Here is a 20,988-nt window from a genome sequence, read left to right as displayed (position 1 = left end):
AGTAATTTTTGTTTTATTAAGATTCTTTTTATAACAGTTTAAAATTATACGAAAAGCATTTTTGAAATTGTGTAATTGTTAAACACTGCTTTTAGAACACACGGTACTAATTATACGGAAGAACTGTGAACCAGTCTAGAAATGGGTGAAGAAATAATAGAGTATTTACAAGTTTGGTGGTCCATAATTGGTTAATAATGAAAATTAAAATTTTAGTAAAAATATCTTTTGAGAGCTTATCCTATATGTAATGTTTTTAAAATATAGACAAATTTCTACTGATGCAATTTTAGCATTCTTACAGGCTTGACTCAGGAGTACTCAATAATGAAAGTAGCACCTGATTCATTTGGTGCAGAATCAATAACATGTGTTTCATGCACATATATGTAAACAAAATGCTGGGCCTCATATGGTCTTCTCCACACATAAGCTTGCACCAAGGTTAGATGTGCATGGTGAATTATAGGTCTCATCATCAGCACCCAGAAATTTTAAGTTATTGAATTTTGAATATGATGGTGTTTCCATATGTTTACTATTGGAGTTGAATAATACTGTGTGTCCTTTATGCTTCTTTTGTTGTAAAAGTAACGAAGTTGTAAATCAGGAAGCCACATGGAATGCCATTTCAAATTGTACTGCTTGAGATAAAAGAACAATAGTAAGTGGAGAAATATTTGTTGAATTTGTGAACTGGGATCAGTTTTCAAATTTTCAGTATTTGACACTTTCATTATATAAATGCTGTAAAGATATTATGGTTTTCCTGATTTCTAATATTTTTTGTAATATCTTACCCATCACCAACAATTCTGTATTAACATTATTTTATTCTGTTCTTACAGTTAATGGGGATTGGTAGAACCTTATCCATTATCATACTAAAAATGTTTGACATGTTGATTTCAGCTGCAAACAAGCGAATATGTCACTCATTTGTCTTGGCTTCCGCCGGTGTTTCCCCCAAACATTCGATGTATTGTCAGCACTTCCAACCACCCACCCACTGTTTGCAGGATACAGGAACACAAGCATTACATCATGAGTTTGGAGCCCTTGGATAGGTCAGCCTCACTGGAACTTATTCAGACAAATCTGAAGATGTATAGCAAGGTATAAAGTAATTTTTGTTGTACGTCATGAAAAAAATAATCAAGAATTACTCTGTTCATGTACTTTATTCTCGTATTGGGTGGTACCATATGACAAGTTAACTTTTAATGAAATATTGTAAAACTTGGATGTATGTATCTTTTAAATGTTTCATTTTTAATTTCTAGGAACAAAGTAACATAAATATTAATTCATATGAATGATTGTGAACAAAATTTAGAAGTTGGCATTTTTAAACAAATTCTGGTGGTACTGTTTGGCTTTTGCTAATCTTTGATTCTTTGTCAGCGAAAGCAAAATTAATTTTGTTCTGTCCTAGAAGTTTATTTGTTTGGGTATTCGTATTGAAAGCACTTAATGTGCGCTTTTATTCCCCTTGAACATCTCTAGATGATTGCCTATGTGTTTTGTCTATCATTTGCTTGGAAAATGTAATCAGGGAATCTCTTATCTCTTGGATCTTCTCCAATGCATCCACAAAACCTCTCACCCTGCATGACTAGTTAGTGGGTAGAGCAATAGAAGTCAATAAACCAGTTATTGGAAGTAACTCCACCACCCCTTCCTAATCATAAATGTTGTCTCCAATTATACTCTTGGCATGTTCTGAGAGGATAATAATGAATCTTTGCATTTTCATTAAAAGCATTTTTTCTGTGCCATTAAACATTCTTTTGCATATCTATATATCCGTAGTCCAAAAGATAGATGTAAATTTGTTTAGACTTTTGTCCATCAAATATTTCCTATAGATTGTTGGTCTGTATAACCATTAATACAAAATCAGGAATTATGATGGTGCAGAAATGTCTCTTTACTGTCTGAATGAGTAAACTCAAGGTAAGTAAATTCATAAGAAAGATATACAATTATCACATGCAAAACAAATTGAAGTATATTGTATAATGTAAGAACTTAACTTGCCATAAGTTTTATTTATGTAGTTGGAGCCAGTTCCTACAGACTAACATTCTGATTGTATCATGCTGCTAGTTTATAAAATCCTAGCAGATGACCAGCTTCCTCAACTAAGGCAGACAAATCAATGAGATGCATGCCTTTTCTGTTGACCCAAACTATCAGTAGTTCCACCATCATGATGGTTTGGTTTCTTCCATAGTGATTCCTGCTCTCATTGGTAAGAACAGCCTTGAAGCAATCAGAAAGTAGAGATCTCATTTGTTATTACCACTCCAAGAAAGAAGGGATTAAATTTCTACTCAGGTACTGTCATTACTGGATATGGTGGGTTATTCATTAAGCATGCAAAAAGCTAACACAAGACAAAATGACACAATTTTTATTCATGAATTTAGAGCAAATGCCACAAGCAGAGCATTTGAGCATAACTACTTCCCAGCTGACATCACTGTAGCTGTGGGATGGAGGTCAGAAACAACATTTTAAAGCCTTTACCTCCAAGACCTCTCATCTCAGGTGGCTCAGTTTGACCTGGGGAGATGTATATCACTGACACAACTGGCTACCCTACCACATTATTCATGAGCTTTCCAATAACATGGGTTACTTACTTTTCCTGGCTTTGTGGGAGCATAAAATTTGTTTTTAAAAATTGCATTACTTTCCATGAACACAACCATGAAACCAGTGTCCCTTCCAAAAATGTGACTGAAATTTCAGAAATATCAGTGAAGTTGCAGTGAAATTCATAGAAATGTCCATGTTTTGCCAAAAGAATGATATTTCACCAAAATTCAGTGAAATTTCACTGAGATTTTGCCAAAAGTTCTGAAAATATAATTGAGATTTTGTGATTGAAATTTGATTGAAAAATTTTCATTGAGAAAAAGTACTTCATTGAGAAAAAAATGAACCATTATTTTATTTTAATATAATTAATTTTTAGTTTCTTGTACATTTTGAACTTACCTTTCTAATTTCATTTTGGGAAAAATACCTTCTTTCCACATTTTTCTTGTTAGCTTTTCTTTTTCTAACTTTTTGGGATTTAACTGCCCTCAGAAAAAAAACATTTCACACTTTGAAACCGAATTCCACTTTTCTCCAGACTTGAATCTGATTTTCCTTCATATAGACCATTTTTTAAATATTTTGTCTCCAAACCAGTTTTCAGATAATTTTGTGTCCAGTCCCATTCTGCAATTATCCTTATAATACAAATTATTCTGTATATTATTTGACATATGATTGCAGTAAAGAGCTTTATGATTGGTCAAAAGTTTGTACTTGTCCTATTAATCTTTGCATAATTGAACTGATGGGAATGAGCAAGCTTGCCAAACATGGCATCTTGAATTATTGGGAGGGACAGAGGGACAAAAAGTTTGAATAACAGTTTGAAAAAAGTGAGGAAATGACAATAGCTTCAGTGCAAAGTCAGTGGGAATTTAGTTGGTCAATTTGTAAGAAAACTGAATTCCAGGACTAGCCTTTTGAGATTTTTGCCATAATAATTTCAATTAATGTTACCCACTCCACAGTAACATCTAAAATGTTAAATGAGAAGGAATCGGACGAGGATGATTTGGAAGCTATACATATAATTCCAAACTGATTCCCTTCTAGAATTTAAAGAGGAACAACATATAGATCACTGGTGGGGAGGTGATGATATTGTCAGCTGATAAATCAGCCTGACACCTGTATTGATACTAAATGAAGGTTTAGGGACTGATCCTATCTATTCATCAAATTAAACATGAAAATATTCACTGAAACCATCATCTTCAAACATTGGTATATATTATATACACCTACTAGTATTTCTTGTGGCTGTTGAGTTACTGTTGGTTGAAAAACCTGGGTTCCTAATATATAATATTTCTGGACAAATCCTCTGTTTGATTACTTGTAATCCAGTGTGGAATAACAAAACCCTTTGTCCTATGGCCATTATGAATTTCAGTCTAGGTATGTCTGTTACCAAATACCGTTAAGTGTCTAAACTGTAAGCCTGTGGGATCTGGAAAGGTTTGCATGCAGGAAAAGGGCACATTTTAATGAACAGGTGGCATCAGACCTACATATCGTCCATCAGTATCAGCATGGTTTGATTTATGGAACTAATGATATTTTGCGAGATACACATGTCTATCAAAAATGGCCAATCATGTCTTTGTGGAGTTGTTGTCATGGTCCACATCTAAAATCATCCTTCAGTTTTGTGAATGGAACTCCAGTTGTGTTAGAATTCTGAGTAAAATCAGTGTAGTAATATCATGATAAACATTTGTTGTGGCTGTTTATGGATCAGGGGCTCATTCAAGTGATCACAAGAGCATCACACTTTGTACATTCAGAAGTCCAGTCTATCTGTCTACAGTGCAACTGTCATATCTCATGTAAGTCATACAATAGCTGTATAATTTTGTTTAATTTAAATTGAAATATTACAGTGGTTAATATAATCTTGTATAATTCATTTCCATTATTTCATTTGAAACCTTTTGAAATGTCAGTGAAAAATTTGAAACATCAGTGAAAATTACTGAAATATCAGCAAAATAATATTTGGTACTTCTGAAATTTAACTATTTCAGTCAAATTTCAATGGTATTTCAGTGAAAATTCACTGGTTATTTAATAAAATTTTAATGAAAGTTTTGGTCAAAGTTTTAGTGAAATCTCACCAAAATATCAGTGAAACTTAAGTGAAATATTGCCAAAATTTCAGTGATATTTTCTTGAGATCTCACCAACTATTTTAGTGAGATCTTACTAATATTTTGACCAAAACTTTAAGCGAAATTTCATGAAATTTCGCGAAATACCATATTTGCACTAGGGATGTACTAATCATTGTATCTCAGACAAGATTCGAAAAAGTGTCACATACGTACATTATGAAACCCAAACTAGGGCGAAGTCTTTGGTTATGGGATGTAACACCCACCATTTCTTATCAGTTCTCCAACACTTTATGATTGGGTAGCATATTTGAAGAAGAAAATAACAATTGGAGCAAAATATGCTTCTTTGGTAATAATTTCCTGATCATAATATTGACACATCTTCCCAAGCAGTCCTCCCAAGCAGTCCTACAGTTACATCCCTGGAAGAGCATGAACATCCACTCCAGTAAATAACTGACCATTGACAGAGCTTTCTTCCAATCCCACCATCAAAGGGAGACCACTTTAGCCTGACTTCTGCTTTGGCCAGCAGATTATATTTTAGCACATTTCTTGCATAAACAAGCAAAAACATGAGATGATGTTTTTTAGCTTGGGAGGACTGAAATTGTGAGAAAATGGATGTTTCTAGAATGTATTATGATCGGGTTAATATTATTGAAGAAACAATTATTTTTTCTTCAGAACTTTTTACACTGGATAAAGAAAAATAGTTGGAGACAAATCCTTCTATTTTTGATAACTCTTATAATGAACTAATCTCCAGATTTGACAGTTACACAAGAATTTGTACTGACAGCTCAAAGGATGGTGGAAAGGTTGCTGCAGCCTTCATTAGTGGGAACCACACCTCAAACCTTAGTTTGCTGGATGGCACATCAGTATGCTCTGCAAAATGTTGAAATATAAAATATTTTAAACTATATCAGCTTCTCCAATTCACTATCAGTCACTTCAGAATAGGCGGAAAACCCATTATTGACCATTGTCCTCAATAAAGAAGTTGTGTGCCTTTCACAGTATCATGTACTGTTGATTGGCCAGTCATGTCGGTACTAAAAGGTAATGGAAATGCAGAGCACACTGCCAGATTAGCCCTATCTCTACAACCATCTGGTTTTTAAATACCATACACTGATTTTAAATCTGGAATCAAATTATTCTTGTTAAGTAAGTGTGAGGCATCATAGAATAATGCTGTCAACAACAATCTCCATGTGGTGAAACCATACTTATTTTCTTCTTCAAATATGCTACCCAATCATAAAGTGTTGGAGAACTGATAAGAAATGGTGGGTGTTACATCCCATAACCAAAGACTTCGCCCTAGTTTGGGTTTCATAATGTACGTATGTGACACTTTTTCGAATCTTGTCTGAGATACAATGATTAGTACATCCCTAGTGCAAATATGGTATTTCGCCAATGGCCCCATCTCCTTCAGAATCATCTGTAAAGCCACGGTGGTCATTGGATCGATTAGAATCAGCCATATTTACATAACCCACTCCTATATACTAAAGGGTGAAGATCCCCACAAGTGCATTTTTTTTAACAACCATTTACTCTAAAGCAATTTCTAATAGATTATTTCGATCTCCAACCTACACAGGGTCTTTACTACAATGTTCAGCACATGATGGAGCCATCTGATACAGTAAACCTGTCATGCATTTTAAGTTTCTTGAAGGAAGTAAACATTTATTCTACAATATAGCATCTCTTTGAGTATTTTTTACCTAACGTATGTACTGTCATTCATCTTAAATACCTTATATCTAATTATTCATTCATACACACCATTTGCATACCTTGTTGATTTGGAATGTTCATATATTACCCTCACAATCTCATCATTTTGCTTTTATTATTTGGTTTTATTGTCACTTGTTGGCAACGAACCTTTTATCTGCTGTAAATAATATTACCTTTTCTGTGGTGCTAAAAAGCTTTACAGTGCTGATGTGCCATAAAACCACAATCAGACAATCAATTGAAAAATTGGCCTTTGCATTAAAAGTTTCTTTTTGCTGAAACTGTAATTTTAAAGTAATGAAATTTGATAAGAGCATTAATTTTGAGGACTAAAATTTAGGTCAAGAAAAGCCAATCAGACTGACATAGTTTCCTTGTAATAAAGACCATTCAAGGTTTATGGATTGTGTACTGGCAGAGCATTCCGTAGTAATTGTATCATTACCTAATAAAGCAATATTAAAATTAACAGTTAAGAAAAACTGGTCAGAGTGACCTTCTTTCCTTGTTCCTGAGACCATGTTTCATTTATGAACCATGTACTGGCAGAGCATGTGAGATATAGCATTTTGCAGTATTATCCATCATTATCCATTACAGCAATGTAATAATTTATTGATTAATGAATACTTCTACCTACTACACAGAGACTGGATGAGAGCCATTTTTCAATTTTGATGGAGTCCCCCTGTATAGACACACCATTGTGGCTGTATGTGATTTGTGAGGAGCTCCGCATTCATGGAGACTTCAGGTCCCTGACAAAGAAGGTCAAGTCCCTTTCTAGTTCAGTTGAGGATCTACTGAAAACTGTGCTGGACAGACTTCTCACTGAGGACACCACTAATCTGATGAAGAAGGTAAATATATTTACTTGAGTGTTCCATTCTTAACATGATCCACTATTGCTGTATCAGTATACAACTTTCTTTTAATGAAGGTTGTTTATATTATACATCTACAAGGCTCACCTCATTGTTGGATACTTCCAGAAAATATTCAGTGATGCCCAGCCCACGAAAAAGAAAAAAGAAACATAAGGTATCATTTCTGATGTAATAACCTAGCATGGCTTAATAAGCATACACCATTATTTTGTTTAAACATGCATAAACGTTGCCAGTTCTTAGCTAACACATTCGGATGCTAGATTGCCTCATGGGAGATAGGTGGCTGCTAAAACCAGCCTAAAATATGATGGTATTCTTAGAAACCGTTGCCATGCATGCCAGATGTATTGTTATCACCTTTCTTTGTTGAACAGTCTTAGATCAGGACATGACCATGTTATGACAAAATGATCCTTGAGAGTGAAGAGTAGACATAGAAAGATAACTCTTCTATTATGTACATATACATGTTGGAACACTGTTTATGACATCATTAATATGCACTTAGTATGAAGAGCTTTGCCCAGTTTATTATATTTTTTAAGGGTTAATTGTATTGATTTCACTAGATACAACACAACTGTGTGCAGTGTGTATTGCTCCATCAAATTGATAAATTTGCTAAAGTATTGGCAAAGTGTGTTCCTAAATTATTCAAACTAATGATGATAGACTGTTTTCTCCAAAGAAAAGTAACATATGCCATGAATTTGATTCATGCAATAAACAAATTGTTTGAATGAAAATTCATTTTTTTCATATCAAGGATTTCAAAGAAAAGTTATTTTTGTTATGCTGATTGTAATAATGCCCTTCTTTATTAATATCTACTCTTTATTTTATTAATAGTATTAAAATAAAACCTCCACAATCATCAGATACAGTAGTTTTTGTTAATTACATAAATGGACTCTTTTGCTACTAATTTTGTAAGTTTCACCCAATATCTAGGTGTAATGCAGCCAATTACTACTTACTAGGTAGGTAATATTATTTACTGACCAGCTTAGCTGGTGCATATTGTTCAGTTGTTTATGTGTTCCAGGTTTTGGTGCAAAAGATGCAAGGCTGGATATCTTGTTGCAGCTGTGCTTCCTCATTTCCTACTATACTTATAGGTTGGTCCAGCATTTACTAGTTGATGGCAGTGTGTTTTACCCACTCAGGTGGAGGTGATAGGAAATGGAATCTGAGACATATAGATTCATGGTTGAGCCAAACATTAGTGGAGTGGAGGGCACTTACTTAATAATAACCTAGATGGTCTTAATATTTGAATCTAGTATAATGTGTGCAAGAGGGTCTAGGTTAAAAAAAATGTTGCTAGCTTTGTCTTCAGTGTCTTCTCCAGGAATTTCACAAAGAATGGGAATTGCTGGTTTGCCATTTTTTTTTAAAGGGGAGGGAATTTTAATTTTTAACTGGTGGGCTTAGGTGGTGGTTGGGGCAGTTTAATAACTGTGAAAATGGTATCTTCTGTAAATAGACACTGTACAGTATATTATTGCAATGTAAATGATTGAGAAATAGCTTTTAATGAATAATAAAAAACTTGGTTGCTTTTCTTCCTTATTGGTGCAGAATCATGTATAATGAAATTGTTACTGCTTTGTATGCTTTAGAACTGCATTAAATATCTGTCATTGCACAGCATCACTAAATCTTGTTAATAATTGCTTTTAATAACTATTTAATTATAAATGTTTCATTGCTCAGTTGCAAAATGTCACTTACTAACATGATATTGAAATCAAGTACTTACATGATCAGATTGTCTGAGCTATTTAATATGAATCAAGGTTAAATGTTCTGTACGCCCCATAGCATGGCAAATTGTCTATCTGTTCATCTCTCATTTACATATTCTGCATATTAACTTCAGTTCTTCTGCATGGACCTTTTTGAAACTTTGTGGATAGCTTGCATTTGGGGTAAGGAAGAAACCTATTGATTTGGGGGTCAAAAAGGCACGGGCACCATGACTAAAAGAAGATAAATGGTTTCTGCACACGAACATTAGCTCCACATCCAAGACTTCTGACCAGAAGTATTATTATGGCTATGTTGCACTTGTGTAAGGTATAATCCCATTTATTTTTAGTTTTAAGGTCAAAATGTCAAGGTTACTGACTGAATAAAGCAGAATAGTATATACACAACATTAGTTCTACATCACATTTCTTTACTAAATTTTGATGTTAGTGTGCACTTGTTTAAGGTAGATTTCAGGGTCAAAGGTCAAGGTCATTATGACTGAAAGACACATTAGCTTCTGCTTAAAAAACATAAGTTCTACACCATTTACCTCGACCAAACTTTGTGGATAGCTTCCATTTCAGATATCCCACTTTGGGAAATAAGTTTATGATATTTTGGGTCAAAGGTAATAATGTCAAGCTCAGTATAACTGAAAAAAAGAAAAACATTCTGTGCAAAATTGCATTCGCTCAATATAACTTATCTGGACCACTCATTGTGGATAGTTTGTTCTTTAGGTAAAGAAGAAAGGCCAATTGCTTTTCTTACTTTGAAGGTTAAATGTCAAGGTCACTATCTGAAAGAAGTACAATAGTTTCTAGACTAAAAATTCAGTTCTTGGCCATGTGCCTTCACCAACGTTCGTTGATGACTAGACTGTTAGATAAAAAAGAAGTCCATTAATTTTGAGCCAAAAAGCAACAAGTCAAAGTTTGACTGAAACAAGACAATGGTTTCATTGCAGTAACTTCAGTTCATCATCACAGACTTGATCTAAGATATTTGGATTGTTTGCACTTGGAGTTACAAAGAAGCTGAATGGTACTTAGATGAAAGGTCAAAGGTTATGGTCACTGTGTCAGAAAGAAATGCTATGAATTTGCATGATTAATTTGGTTTAAGACTTACATTTAAGATAGGGAAGAGATTATTGGTTATGGGGTAAACATGTAAGAAGTCAAGTTCATTGTGGTTCAAAGAAAATGAGATTTGGATAATATTCTATATTCTGGATGGTTTGCATATGTAGTAATAAATCAACCTATAGATTCTGGAGTCTAGATCTCAGAGGTTGTGGTCATTGTAAGTCTGATGACAAAATCATTGGTTTCTACATGGTAAATTTAGTTTAAGATGGCTTTCCTTGGCCAAAGGACCAAGTCAGTGAGACCCACTTTAATGTCAGAGGTCATGGTAAGTCTATTGAGAAAATCATTGGTTTCTACATAGTAAATTTAGTTTAAGACAGCCTTCCTTGACCAAAGAACTAAATCAGTGATACCCACCTCGATGTCAGAGGTCATGGTAAGTCTAATGAAAAAATCATTGGTTTCTACATGGTAAATTTAGTTTAAGATGGCCTTCCTTGACCAAAGGACCAAGTCAGTGAGACCCACCTAGATGTCAGAGGTCATGGTAAGTCTAATGAGAAAATAACTGGTATCTGCACAGTAACTTTTGTTTAAGACCCCATACCTTGACCAGTGGACCAGGTCATTCAGACCAGTAGGTCAGTTATCTCCAGAGTCAACCATGCCCTATGAGTTCCTACTCAGAGGACTGTTAAACACAGGGTAGGTGTACAATGTGCTTTTTACAATCTTCTTCTCTTCCTCTACATATATGCTGAACTTTCACCTTTGAATGCTGATCAACTATTTTCTTGGACTGGCATTGACATAAACACTGATAGGAAAACCAGACAACAGTCAATGAATATGACTACTTCTTTGTGCAGGAAATGAACCTTGCCTGTCATTGAATTACAGGAACAAATTCATACCATAGGCATTTTTATTTTCTGAAAGTGTGTTTATGAAATGTATGTATTAATTATTAGATTAAAACATTGAAAACAATTATTGACTTATTTTTTTAAAAATTTAATTCACCTCTGAAGTTCAGAAAATGAAATAGTCATGCATTCAATGGAATTTTCTTTTGGATGTATATCAGAAATAAGGTCCAGCTATGTACTCACAAAACAAATCACTCCCCATTATTCAAATATCAAAGACAATTGCTGGTTCTTTAAAATCCACTAGGATATACAAAACTTATTTGTAACTTAGACTACCAGTGGGAAAAATCTGATTAATATGGTTTCTTTGCATTTTTAAACCTGTGTAAAAATGCAACACCTTGGTATAGAAATATCTAGTTTAGTCCGAAAATATTGGAAAATGGAATTGTAATTGAAATTTTTGTGCATCTGACCTTTGATCCCTTTTCTATGGACCTAAGGGGCCTTCCTCTTGCATGAGTAGCATGATTACCAAGTTTTGTGAATTTTCACCAAAGTTTTAGGAGGAGATTTGGTAAAGAACAGATTGATGGATGGATACAGTTTCACATTATTCTCAGCAAAAGCTTGGGGATCAATTAAGGGCATCTGTGTAAATTTTTGTGTGATCAATTAAGGGCATCTGTGTAAATTTTTGTGTGATCAATTAAGGGCATCTGTGTAAATTTTTGTGTGATCAATTAAGGGCATCTTTGTAAATTTTTTTGTACCTAAGTACTGGATTTGCAATTTTTAAAACTAGGAGAACTCTTGACTTAGGCTTTCCTTCAATTTCAAGAGACCAAGCTTTCTTTTATCTTTACTTTCAGTCTAATAAAGAATAAAAAGTTAATGACAACATTACAAGTACATTAAAATATTCTTAAAAGGGGGGATGAATTTAAAGTTTGTACATGTTTTTTTGTTGATGAAAATAGAAAATGTAATTGGTAATTACACTCGTTACAATATTTAGATCAAAATAAATGAAACTGAGGTCATAAATCCAGATTTTCTAAAAATTATACCCACATTACAAATATGTCATACGTAAAAGAAACTGCATGCATTTTAATGAAGAAAGTAATGTTTCTATGTTTAATTTGCCTCATTTTTTAGTTTTAAATAAAAATTAAGTGTCATAAAATACAAAAGTAAATGCGTACATCCAGGTGACATTTAATGGAAAATAATTTACGCTTTATTAGCTTTGTTAGATAAAAAAAGAAGTCAGTCTCAGATATACAGACTGACTCAAAATTATCAAAATACTGAAATACTTATGACATCAAAGAAAGCACTTTAAAAGGCTAAACAATCTATAAATGATGTAAATAGTTGATAAGGAAAATCACTCCAACCTATGTAAAGTGGAATTTATTGAACACATGTATACATCGTAAACTATGGCATAAGCTTCTTTAGATTCAAAGCTAATTGTAAAAAAAATAAAATTATGGTTGCAACAGATAGAGAATTAGATATGTGTACTTTGTTCCTGAATAACATAGTACTAATTACAGCCAGGCATTGTACCTTTAAACTCTCAAGTTCCTGTCACATGCATGATATGGCGGTTAATCTAAAACATCATCTTTTACTGGGGTATATGGGGATACTCTTTCTCTCGCTGTCATCTACCCATCTGTATATTACCACATCCTCTAAACTCCTGGAATTTCACAAAACTTTGCAGTTATGTTGCCCATCTGCAAGGGGAGTGTAATACTTGATTCCACTTGGGTCCCTAGGAAGGGGTCAGAGGACTTTTTCAAATATTTTCCAATTATAATTTACATATGCAGTCATGGCAGGAAGGTACATTGTAAATGTAACTGATTTTGCATTATGATCCTATAGGTGTGTGTGTTGGAATATGCAATAAAAGGCATGGATATTTGTGATGGTGAATCACTGCAGTTCTGTTCAAGGTTGATATTCTTTTCCAGGTTTTTTCAAGTTCATTCAAATAAAAAACCATGCATTGCCAACATCTATATGGTTAAGAGCATTTATGCAAAGATATGAGAATTTGAATACTGGTGTAAACGCTTTTCTGTAATTGGTTACAGTCTAACGGCAGGGCTATGGTAGAAGCTAGAGATAAGTGAAAAAATATGCAACAGCTTTGTTTTCTATCATCAGTTACTGCATCATGAAATATGCAATGTTAGCCACAAAAACAAAAACACAGACAATTGTCTGCAAGTTTTCAAATTATAGCTCCATTAAACGAAAATATAAAAAAATATATATATTTGCCAAAAACATTTCTTGTTACACACACAGGCTGTTAGATTGATTGCATCTGCCAGTGGTGTACTTACTTCCCTTGATCTGCAAAGGATGCTGGGAAATGTTGAGGAGAGAACAATGGCAGCCCCACTAGACTGGGCTATTCTACGCAGACATTTAAAACCTTACATCAGGGTGGCTGGATACAATGAGCAGATCACATTTGTACACAATGCATTGAGAATGGTAAGCATACCAGTTTTCACATTTGGCAATTTATTGTTAAATCTAATATTATGTATATTTTATTTGTGGGAGTATATAATGATTCTTAGTTCCACATCTTGATGATTTATGTATTTTTTGTTTTTCATTTATTTTAGGTTATGATGCAATATTACAGTTGTGAACATAATCAAAATATAACGTGAATTACAGTAATATCATATATTTGTTATGTCATGTGACAGCATACTCTTTCACATTGGTCCTGTATTGTTTCAGGCTGTAACTAAAACACTCCTGGATGAACAGACAGACATTATTGATTGTTGTACCATTCTTGCTGATTACTATGAAATGTGGTCAGAAAACACGAGTGCAAGAATAGAGGTGCTACCATATTATCTGATGCAAGCAGGACTAACAAGACGGTAGTTTTCTTATTGTATCTTTATGCAGCACAGCTTTTGTGCAGCATTTTACCCATGGCTTATGTGTGTTTGTGTGTGTGTGTGTGTGTGTGTGTGTGTGTGTGTGTGTGTGTTTATCTGTCAGTCATCACACCCATCATAAGCTTGCAGTGCTTATCAACATAGATATTCAAAAACCTGTGGAGCAGAAAACTAAAATTCTTTTAGAGTTTTTTTTTCCTTTTGGAGTTAGACGATAAACTTGCCTAAATCACACTTTTGACAGTCTAAAATTTACAATAGACCAAATGCCTTAGCTTTGATAAATAAATCAGAATATTATTTTTAAATCAAATTTATACCAGCACTTCAGTCAGTAATTGTAAATTTATATTCCTGAAATACTATGCCACTTTCCATCAGAGTGCTGTAGAACCAATGGATCTAAATGTAAAATGGCTTGAAAATGATACAGTTTATATTACCCTTGCTGTAATATAGAGCTGATTGTTGAATCTGCTTTTGCACTGACCTCTTTATTGCTTTCAGTTTTGACGGAGATTTTACCTCTCTTGTTTATAACATTTATGCCAAGAGATGCAAGCCTCTTAGAGGAGCCAAATTTATTCTAAACCAGAGCGTTTCATATATTTTTGTTTTACTCGTGTATCTCCATCATGAGAGAGTCAATCTCTCAAATTAGTCACTCACATTGTATGTTCTTAGAAGGGGGGGGGGCAGTTGTATTTTGCTATAATAAACTGAAAGATTAGATTGCTGTCAATTTGAGACAATCATAACTGCCATATTATTACTTATTGTTATTACTATGCTATGCTTGTGTCCGCATCCCAGTTTCTTAATGAGGTTACAACTCTTGGTTTTAATGCTAACCAAGGGGCTGAACTCCATCATCAAAAAGTGTAGCAGTTAATATTAGAGAGACACTGAAGATTTTAAAAGAAGATTGACTGTCATTTCATTTTACTTACAGATTGTGCAATTTTCTGAGAGAGGCACCAGAAGCCAAGCATATCCCTTCCTTTCGAAGGAGTGAATATTTCAGGGTAGGTTAACTCAGTATTCAATTAGAATGATATGCTTCTTATTGTAGAAGAAAAAAACATTTGTAAGTATTATTTTCAGAAATATGTATACCATTCTAATGAAAACATCCGTAGAATTAGACTTTCCAATAAATTATGCAGAGATTTCATTTAATGTACAGAGGATAAATACACATACAGTTTAAACCACAATTTGTATTTCATCAAACAATTAGACTATTTTTAATATTAAGCTCCTGTCAGGCTTTAAAAAGAAATACTATTTTCCTGAACGCATGAACATAAAATATGTTGGCACGTATAAAATCTCAAATGTTTATTAATAAAAATGAAAGATCTCAGGCTTAGATTTCTTGTAAATAATTTGCAGAAATTTGTATTAATAAATCTGACCTAAAAGTCATCATATGTTAGCCAATGAATGCACTTGAAAATCTTAACTGCTGGATAATCCAAAGATCATGCATGTTTATGTGACAACAACACACTATAAAGTGTGAGAAGCAAAAAATATTAGAACTTAATCATGCATTTTGAATTTCAGAATATTTTCCTAACATTGGGTGTTCATGATTACATTACATATTTGTCTGTTTCATCTTTATTTACAGTCAAAGAAATTATCTTGAATAAGAGATAAAACAAGCACAATACATTTAGTGGTTAAATAAGTTGAATTTGATCCACATCCAGTTTTATTAATTTCGTCCGACCAGCATCCTCTGCTTTTGTTTGCATGAATTAGTGTATGTTTGCAAGCATGGGCTGTAATATCACTGTCAATCAGTTGTTGGTTTCAAATGAGTAGGCATTTAAATATTTCCTGGGATATTTCTTTGTGCATTGAACAGTTAGCATTGTGGAGCAAATATCACTGATAGAAGATCTTCTGACAACCTTGGGACACATGGCAAATGACAGATGGTCTCATTGCACAGGCTAGAAGATTGTCCCAAAAATATTAGAGTTCTCTTTTTTTCATACATGAAGTAAAACCATTTATGAGCAAGCTCTGCTATGAGGATTGATTTTATTATATAAGCGTACTGTCGTGAGTGACTGCCTGCTGAATGTGACGAGCAAGCCACATTGTCTCGTAAAAATATACATTTTGTTACTGCAATGAATGATTGCAAAAAAAGGGATAAAAACCACTGACCTTTATTTAATCCTTTTAACGATGACCACATATACTGTTCTAATTTTTTTTACCTGGCTACGATTTCTGAAATTTTATAGGTCATGCATGTAGTATCATATATTGTAAACCAGACTAAAGTAAATGCAGATTATTCAAGTACTTAGCCTGGTTCTTAGCCCTCTGTATTTTAACCACCCATATGTATAAGTAAGACAGGGGACTATGAACTACCATGTGATGAGAACAGAGACAGACGCCACTGACCTTTATGTAATCATTGTAACAACAACTACTTGAATATTAAAGACTGTTCTGATCAAATATAAACAAACATACCCCCCCACCACAAAAATGGAGTCTAGCTACTGGTTTGTTAATTTGGCAAATCAATCAAGTGCCATACGTTATTGACTAGAAACAAGACTATATCACAAAAATGCCATACAGTTAGTGCTGAAGTCCAGGCAGTGGTTATGTACATTGTCTTATAAGTTAATCCATATTGCCTGGGAGTCTATTTCCTAGATTTGATAGATAGTGTTAAAGGCATGTGTTGTTTGTTGCCTTTTTCTGATGTAAAAGTGATTACATTCCACACACCAAGCAACTGTCTTTTCAAGTTGGTGTGACTGTGTTACACACTTTGTTTAGATAGTTAATCCCATTATTTCACATGTGAATTAGGCCACTGACTTTTGTCTCTGAACAAATTATACTCTTTCTGGATGAGACAATTTATTTCTTTTTATTTCATTCATTGGTAGATATGCAATGTACATGTTTAGATTTTTCATACTTTCCCAAACGCTGGTCTAACTGTCATTACAGTTGATATTACAACTAAGCACTAAAAATGTTAATACCTAGGACCTCAATAACAATGGCAAAACCTCAAACTAAGAGAGACAAATTTTAACACAGGAGAAAATAACTATTGTAATTGAAAGAAGTGAAAAAGAGGAGACCATTGAAAAAATAGCAGTTTAAACACCAGTAAAACATATTCAGGGTGTTATAAAGGATTAGGAGTTAATTAGAAACCATTTCTAATATGCTAATACAGTACATGTGCATGTGATCTTTAAATATATGTGTAATTCATGCCTAATGATCAAAATATATTTGTATTTATATATAATTTTGTTTTCAGACAAATGCTACCAATATATTAGCAACTACCATCAATAAAAATAGAATACAAGTAAAGTGATTTCAGTTATTTTCCTTTAAATTATGCTGATATTCAAGCTGGTATTTTTATACAAACCTGCTATGAGAGACCACCTGTCTTGAGAGACCTTTTTCGTTGGCAGAAGGAGTGGTCTTTCTTTTCATGAGTTATTGGCATTCTGGCTCTGCCAAATTTTCACTTTTTCCATGAGGGATTGACATTTCTACCTCGCAACTTGTCCATTTAACATTGAATTTATTTTGATGTCTGTAAATGTTCATGGATTTGCAAAAGAATGATATTTTTGATGGTACCTAAACTGATCAAATGGGGAAGGACTCCTTTTTTTCTACAGAAAAATTATTGTTTGGTAATGGGGAAGGAGTTCTGTTATTTCCAGAGAAGAATTATTGCTTTTAATTGTGAAGGATTTCTATTGTTATCACATAAGAATTATTAATTGTTGATGTGGAAGGAGTCCTATTGTTTCCACAGAAGAATTATTGTTTGGTAATGAGGAATGAGTCTAATTGTTTTCATAGATGAATTATTGTTTAGTAATGGGGTATGAGTCCTGTTGTTTCCACAGAAGAATTATTGTTTGGCAATGGGGAAGTGGTCATATTGTTTACACAGAATAATTATTGTTTGGAAATGGCAAAAGAGTCCAATTGTTCCACAGAAGAATTACTGTTTGGTAATGGGAAAGAAGTGGGGTTTTTTTCATGGAAGAATTAGCATGGAGGGAGTTGTATTGTTTGAAAAGAAGAATTATTTTTTGTTGGGTCTTTAATTCATGGTGAGTGGCAATCAGCTTAATCAGACAGTCATTGCAATATTTTTGTGAGATCACATAAAATGCTGTTATTTAAAACTTTTTTAATTGGTAGTACTTGACTGCATATACATTAATAATGGTGGCTTTAAATCACATTAATTAATTTGGTCTGTTTATAACACAGGCATGTCGATGTCGTCATCTGGCAGATCCTGTGATTCCAATGACAGCTCCTGTCATGATCTGCAGATTTTGCTTGATGAAGAGGGCCAACTTTTTCCCAGACAGTTACTATTCCAATGAACACAGTTGTGTGGTTTGTGGTTGTAATACTCAGGGATTACCACCAGTTGATGCATATCTTTGTATGTCTCATTCTGCTGGCCAAACAGTTATGAGCCGTTGCTTTTTATGTGGTAACGTGGTAGACAGAAAAAGATCTGACATTGGGGGCAAACAGGCCAAACTCTGCCATCTGTGTGGATTTGGAAACTTTGGCAAGCAATGTGCAGACTTGGTTTTATCTTGAAGCCATATTAGATTAATTATGATAAAACATATGACACAAAGGAATATTGAATACTTTAGTATCATGTTAAACTTTTTCATACTGTTGCAATAAAAATAGATACTGTACAATTTTATTACATAGCCTTCTTGATGTAAAGAATGGTTTTGCCACAAATGGCAAGTTTGAAAGTTACATGGGGAATGGAAGATTGAAATTATACATGGTAAAATGTATATCTATCTGCACATGAAGTAAGGTTGAAAGCAAATGGAGTTCTCACAAACTGGAAAGAAAAATAATTGAAAATATTACTATTTGGTTTAATTTTTTTTTAAATAAAAACAAGATTTTTAGAAGTTATAGAAAAAATTAAATAACAGTTTGCATTTAAATAGCATTTCTATTTTGTAATGTCAATATATTGTTTATCTTATAAGATATATTTGTAGAAGTTTTGATGACCTCTGGACTAGATCAGTAATTAGGTCAAAATATTTTTTTATTCCAGAAAATTGTTTTAAAATGATGAAACATTTTGGGGTCTTTAACTGTGTTTTTTGCAAGCCTTTGCAAATATTTTATTTGTATAGGTAATTTTCATCTTTTAGGATAACACATTGGTCATATTTGTTGCTGAATAAGTGTGATTATTAGCTTCATGTTTTGTTGTTGTTGTTGCTTCAGGTTAGACAGTTGTTGACTTGTTTATTATGTCACTTCCAGAATTAGTTCTAGCATGTATCTGCCCAAAATATGCTTTTCTTCATCATTTTTGTTATTTGAAATTGATATAGACATTTAATATAATATTGTACAATAAATATTCATAATGTATACAGATAATTTACAAGATAATTTAAAGTTACCATACAAATGTTTTATTTTAAGTTCTTTCTTTATGAATGTAAAAAGATAGAATGTTAAATATGATTGAGAATTATTCATTCTGAAATTCTTAAACCAGTAGCTAATTATATTTTTTAATGCTTAAACTCAATGGACCTTCTGTTTTCAGCTTAGTTTTATAAAAGCATAAATGTAAAATTTGAATTAAATTCCAAATTTAGAAACAGTACTCACCCTCTCACCATCTAGGAATAACAGTGACTCAGGAGTTAGCATGGTTATCTTGCATCCATAAGGGTGCAGGTTTGAATCATCTGGCATTTGTTACTGAGGGAAAAGACTTTACTCCATTTGCTTTGACATTACAAACTAACCTGTTTGTGTTGTTGTATCGTAAACCACCAGAAGGAAACCAAACTTTCAGTTTGTAGTTATTATTCACATAGCACATATACATTGTTATCCATCAACATAAAACATTATTTTTTATGTACTGTTTGCTTTACTGTTATGTATCTTATTCTATATATTTACTAGTAATTGAATGTCTAATGTGAAGATTTTTTTACTTCATTTGCCATTTAGACTTAAGTCAGATCGTTGTTTTTCTGCATTTACTGGGGTCATTTTACTGCTTTGGTTGAATTTTTTTAGCATCTGAAATTGTTCTGATCAAATTATTTCTGTATTTATGAAGATAATATGGCATTTTAAGGTTAAAAACATTGTTTTGTTATATTTACATTTTTTAAAAATAATATCCTGTTTTAAACTTATTTGGAAACATCATGTCATTTTCATCCGTGAAAATATGTTTATACAGGTTCTTTACTCATATTGATCTACACTGATTCAATTCTTTTTCTTTATGTATTTTATATTTAATAAAATGTATTGCACACATTTTGTCTTGCATATACTTATTATGTAGCTTGTCATGGTGATCCTTTTCTAAATTAAACAGGCCATGTCCTTTGCTCCCATTTCCTTTGCATGATGTAGCCATTGTATCAAAAGTGTTGTTAAAAAGAGTCAATCAAATCATTTAAATTGCACAGATGTCCTAACAGTAATATCATTTTAAAACATTTTCCTAATTAACATTCTTAGTCTTTCATTATTTCTTTCTTCATGACTTTTCTATTTTATTGTTTAGGAAGATTAAACAAAATTACAGTTGAAGTATGCTGAATTGTATTTGATATGAGCATTGTTCTTTACTACAGCTAGAATGTCATGTCATATCTAGAATTGTACCACACAATATATTTGCCAAATCCCTAAATGTGTGATACTCTCAGTCAAAGAAAGAAGAGGAAATATGTTGGATATATTTCTTTCTTTGAGTTAGTAGTGGACAAAGAAATGAAAAGTGGTGGCATAGTGCGTCTAAATCTGTCTCTGCTATGAATTAGCAGTGGAGAAACAAATGAAGGCATATTGTGTCTAAATCAGTCTATTCTGAAGGCATA

The 20,988-nt window shown here is 33.1% G+C and overlaps 1 protein-coding gene across 1 annotated transcript in view; it reads left to right on the top strand.

Annotated features, from left to right (window-relative positions):
- LOC149786611 (TPR repeat-containing protein DDB_G0287407-like) overlaps positions 1-20,419 on the top strand; it is a 54,357-nt gene extending 33,938 nt beyond the window's left edge. The window contains exons 14-19 of the mRNA XM_089977116.1: positions 913-1,116; positions 7,133-7,345; positions 13,425-13,616; positions 13,875-14,023; positions 14,997-15,069; positions 18,344-20,419. Of these exons, the coding sequence (XP_089833242.1) occupies positions 913-1,116; positions 7,133-7,345; positions 13,425-13,616; positions 13,875-14,023; positions 14,997-15,069; positions 18,344-18,688 (1,176 nt within the window). The 3' untranslated portion in view covers positions 18,689-20,419. The remainder of the gene's footprint in view (positions 1-912; positions 1,117-7,132; positions 7,346-13,424; positions 13,617-13,874; positions 14,024-14,996; positions 15,070-18,343) is intronic.
- The last annotated feature ends 569 nt before the right edge of the window (positions 20,420-20,988 follow it).

This window comes from Sinohyriopsis cumingii, chromosome 12, assembly GCF_028554795.1.
Source record: "Sinohyriopsis cumingii isolate HCF-2022 chromosome 12, ASM2855479v2, whole genome shotgun sequence".
Classification (NCBI taxonomy): domain Eukaryota; kingdom Metazoa; phylum Mollusca; class Bivalvia; order Unionida; family Unionidae; genus Sinohyriopsis; species Sinohyriopsis cumingii.
The sequence above is the reverse complement of the archived record's forward strand: the minus strand, read 5'-3'. Positions and strand labels throughout refer to the sequence as shown.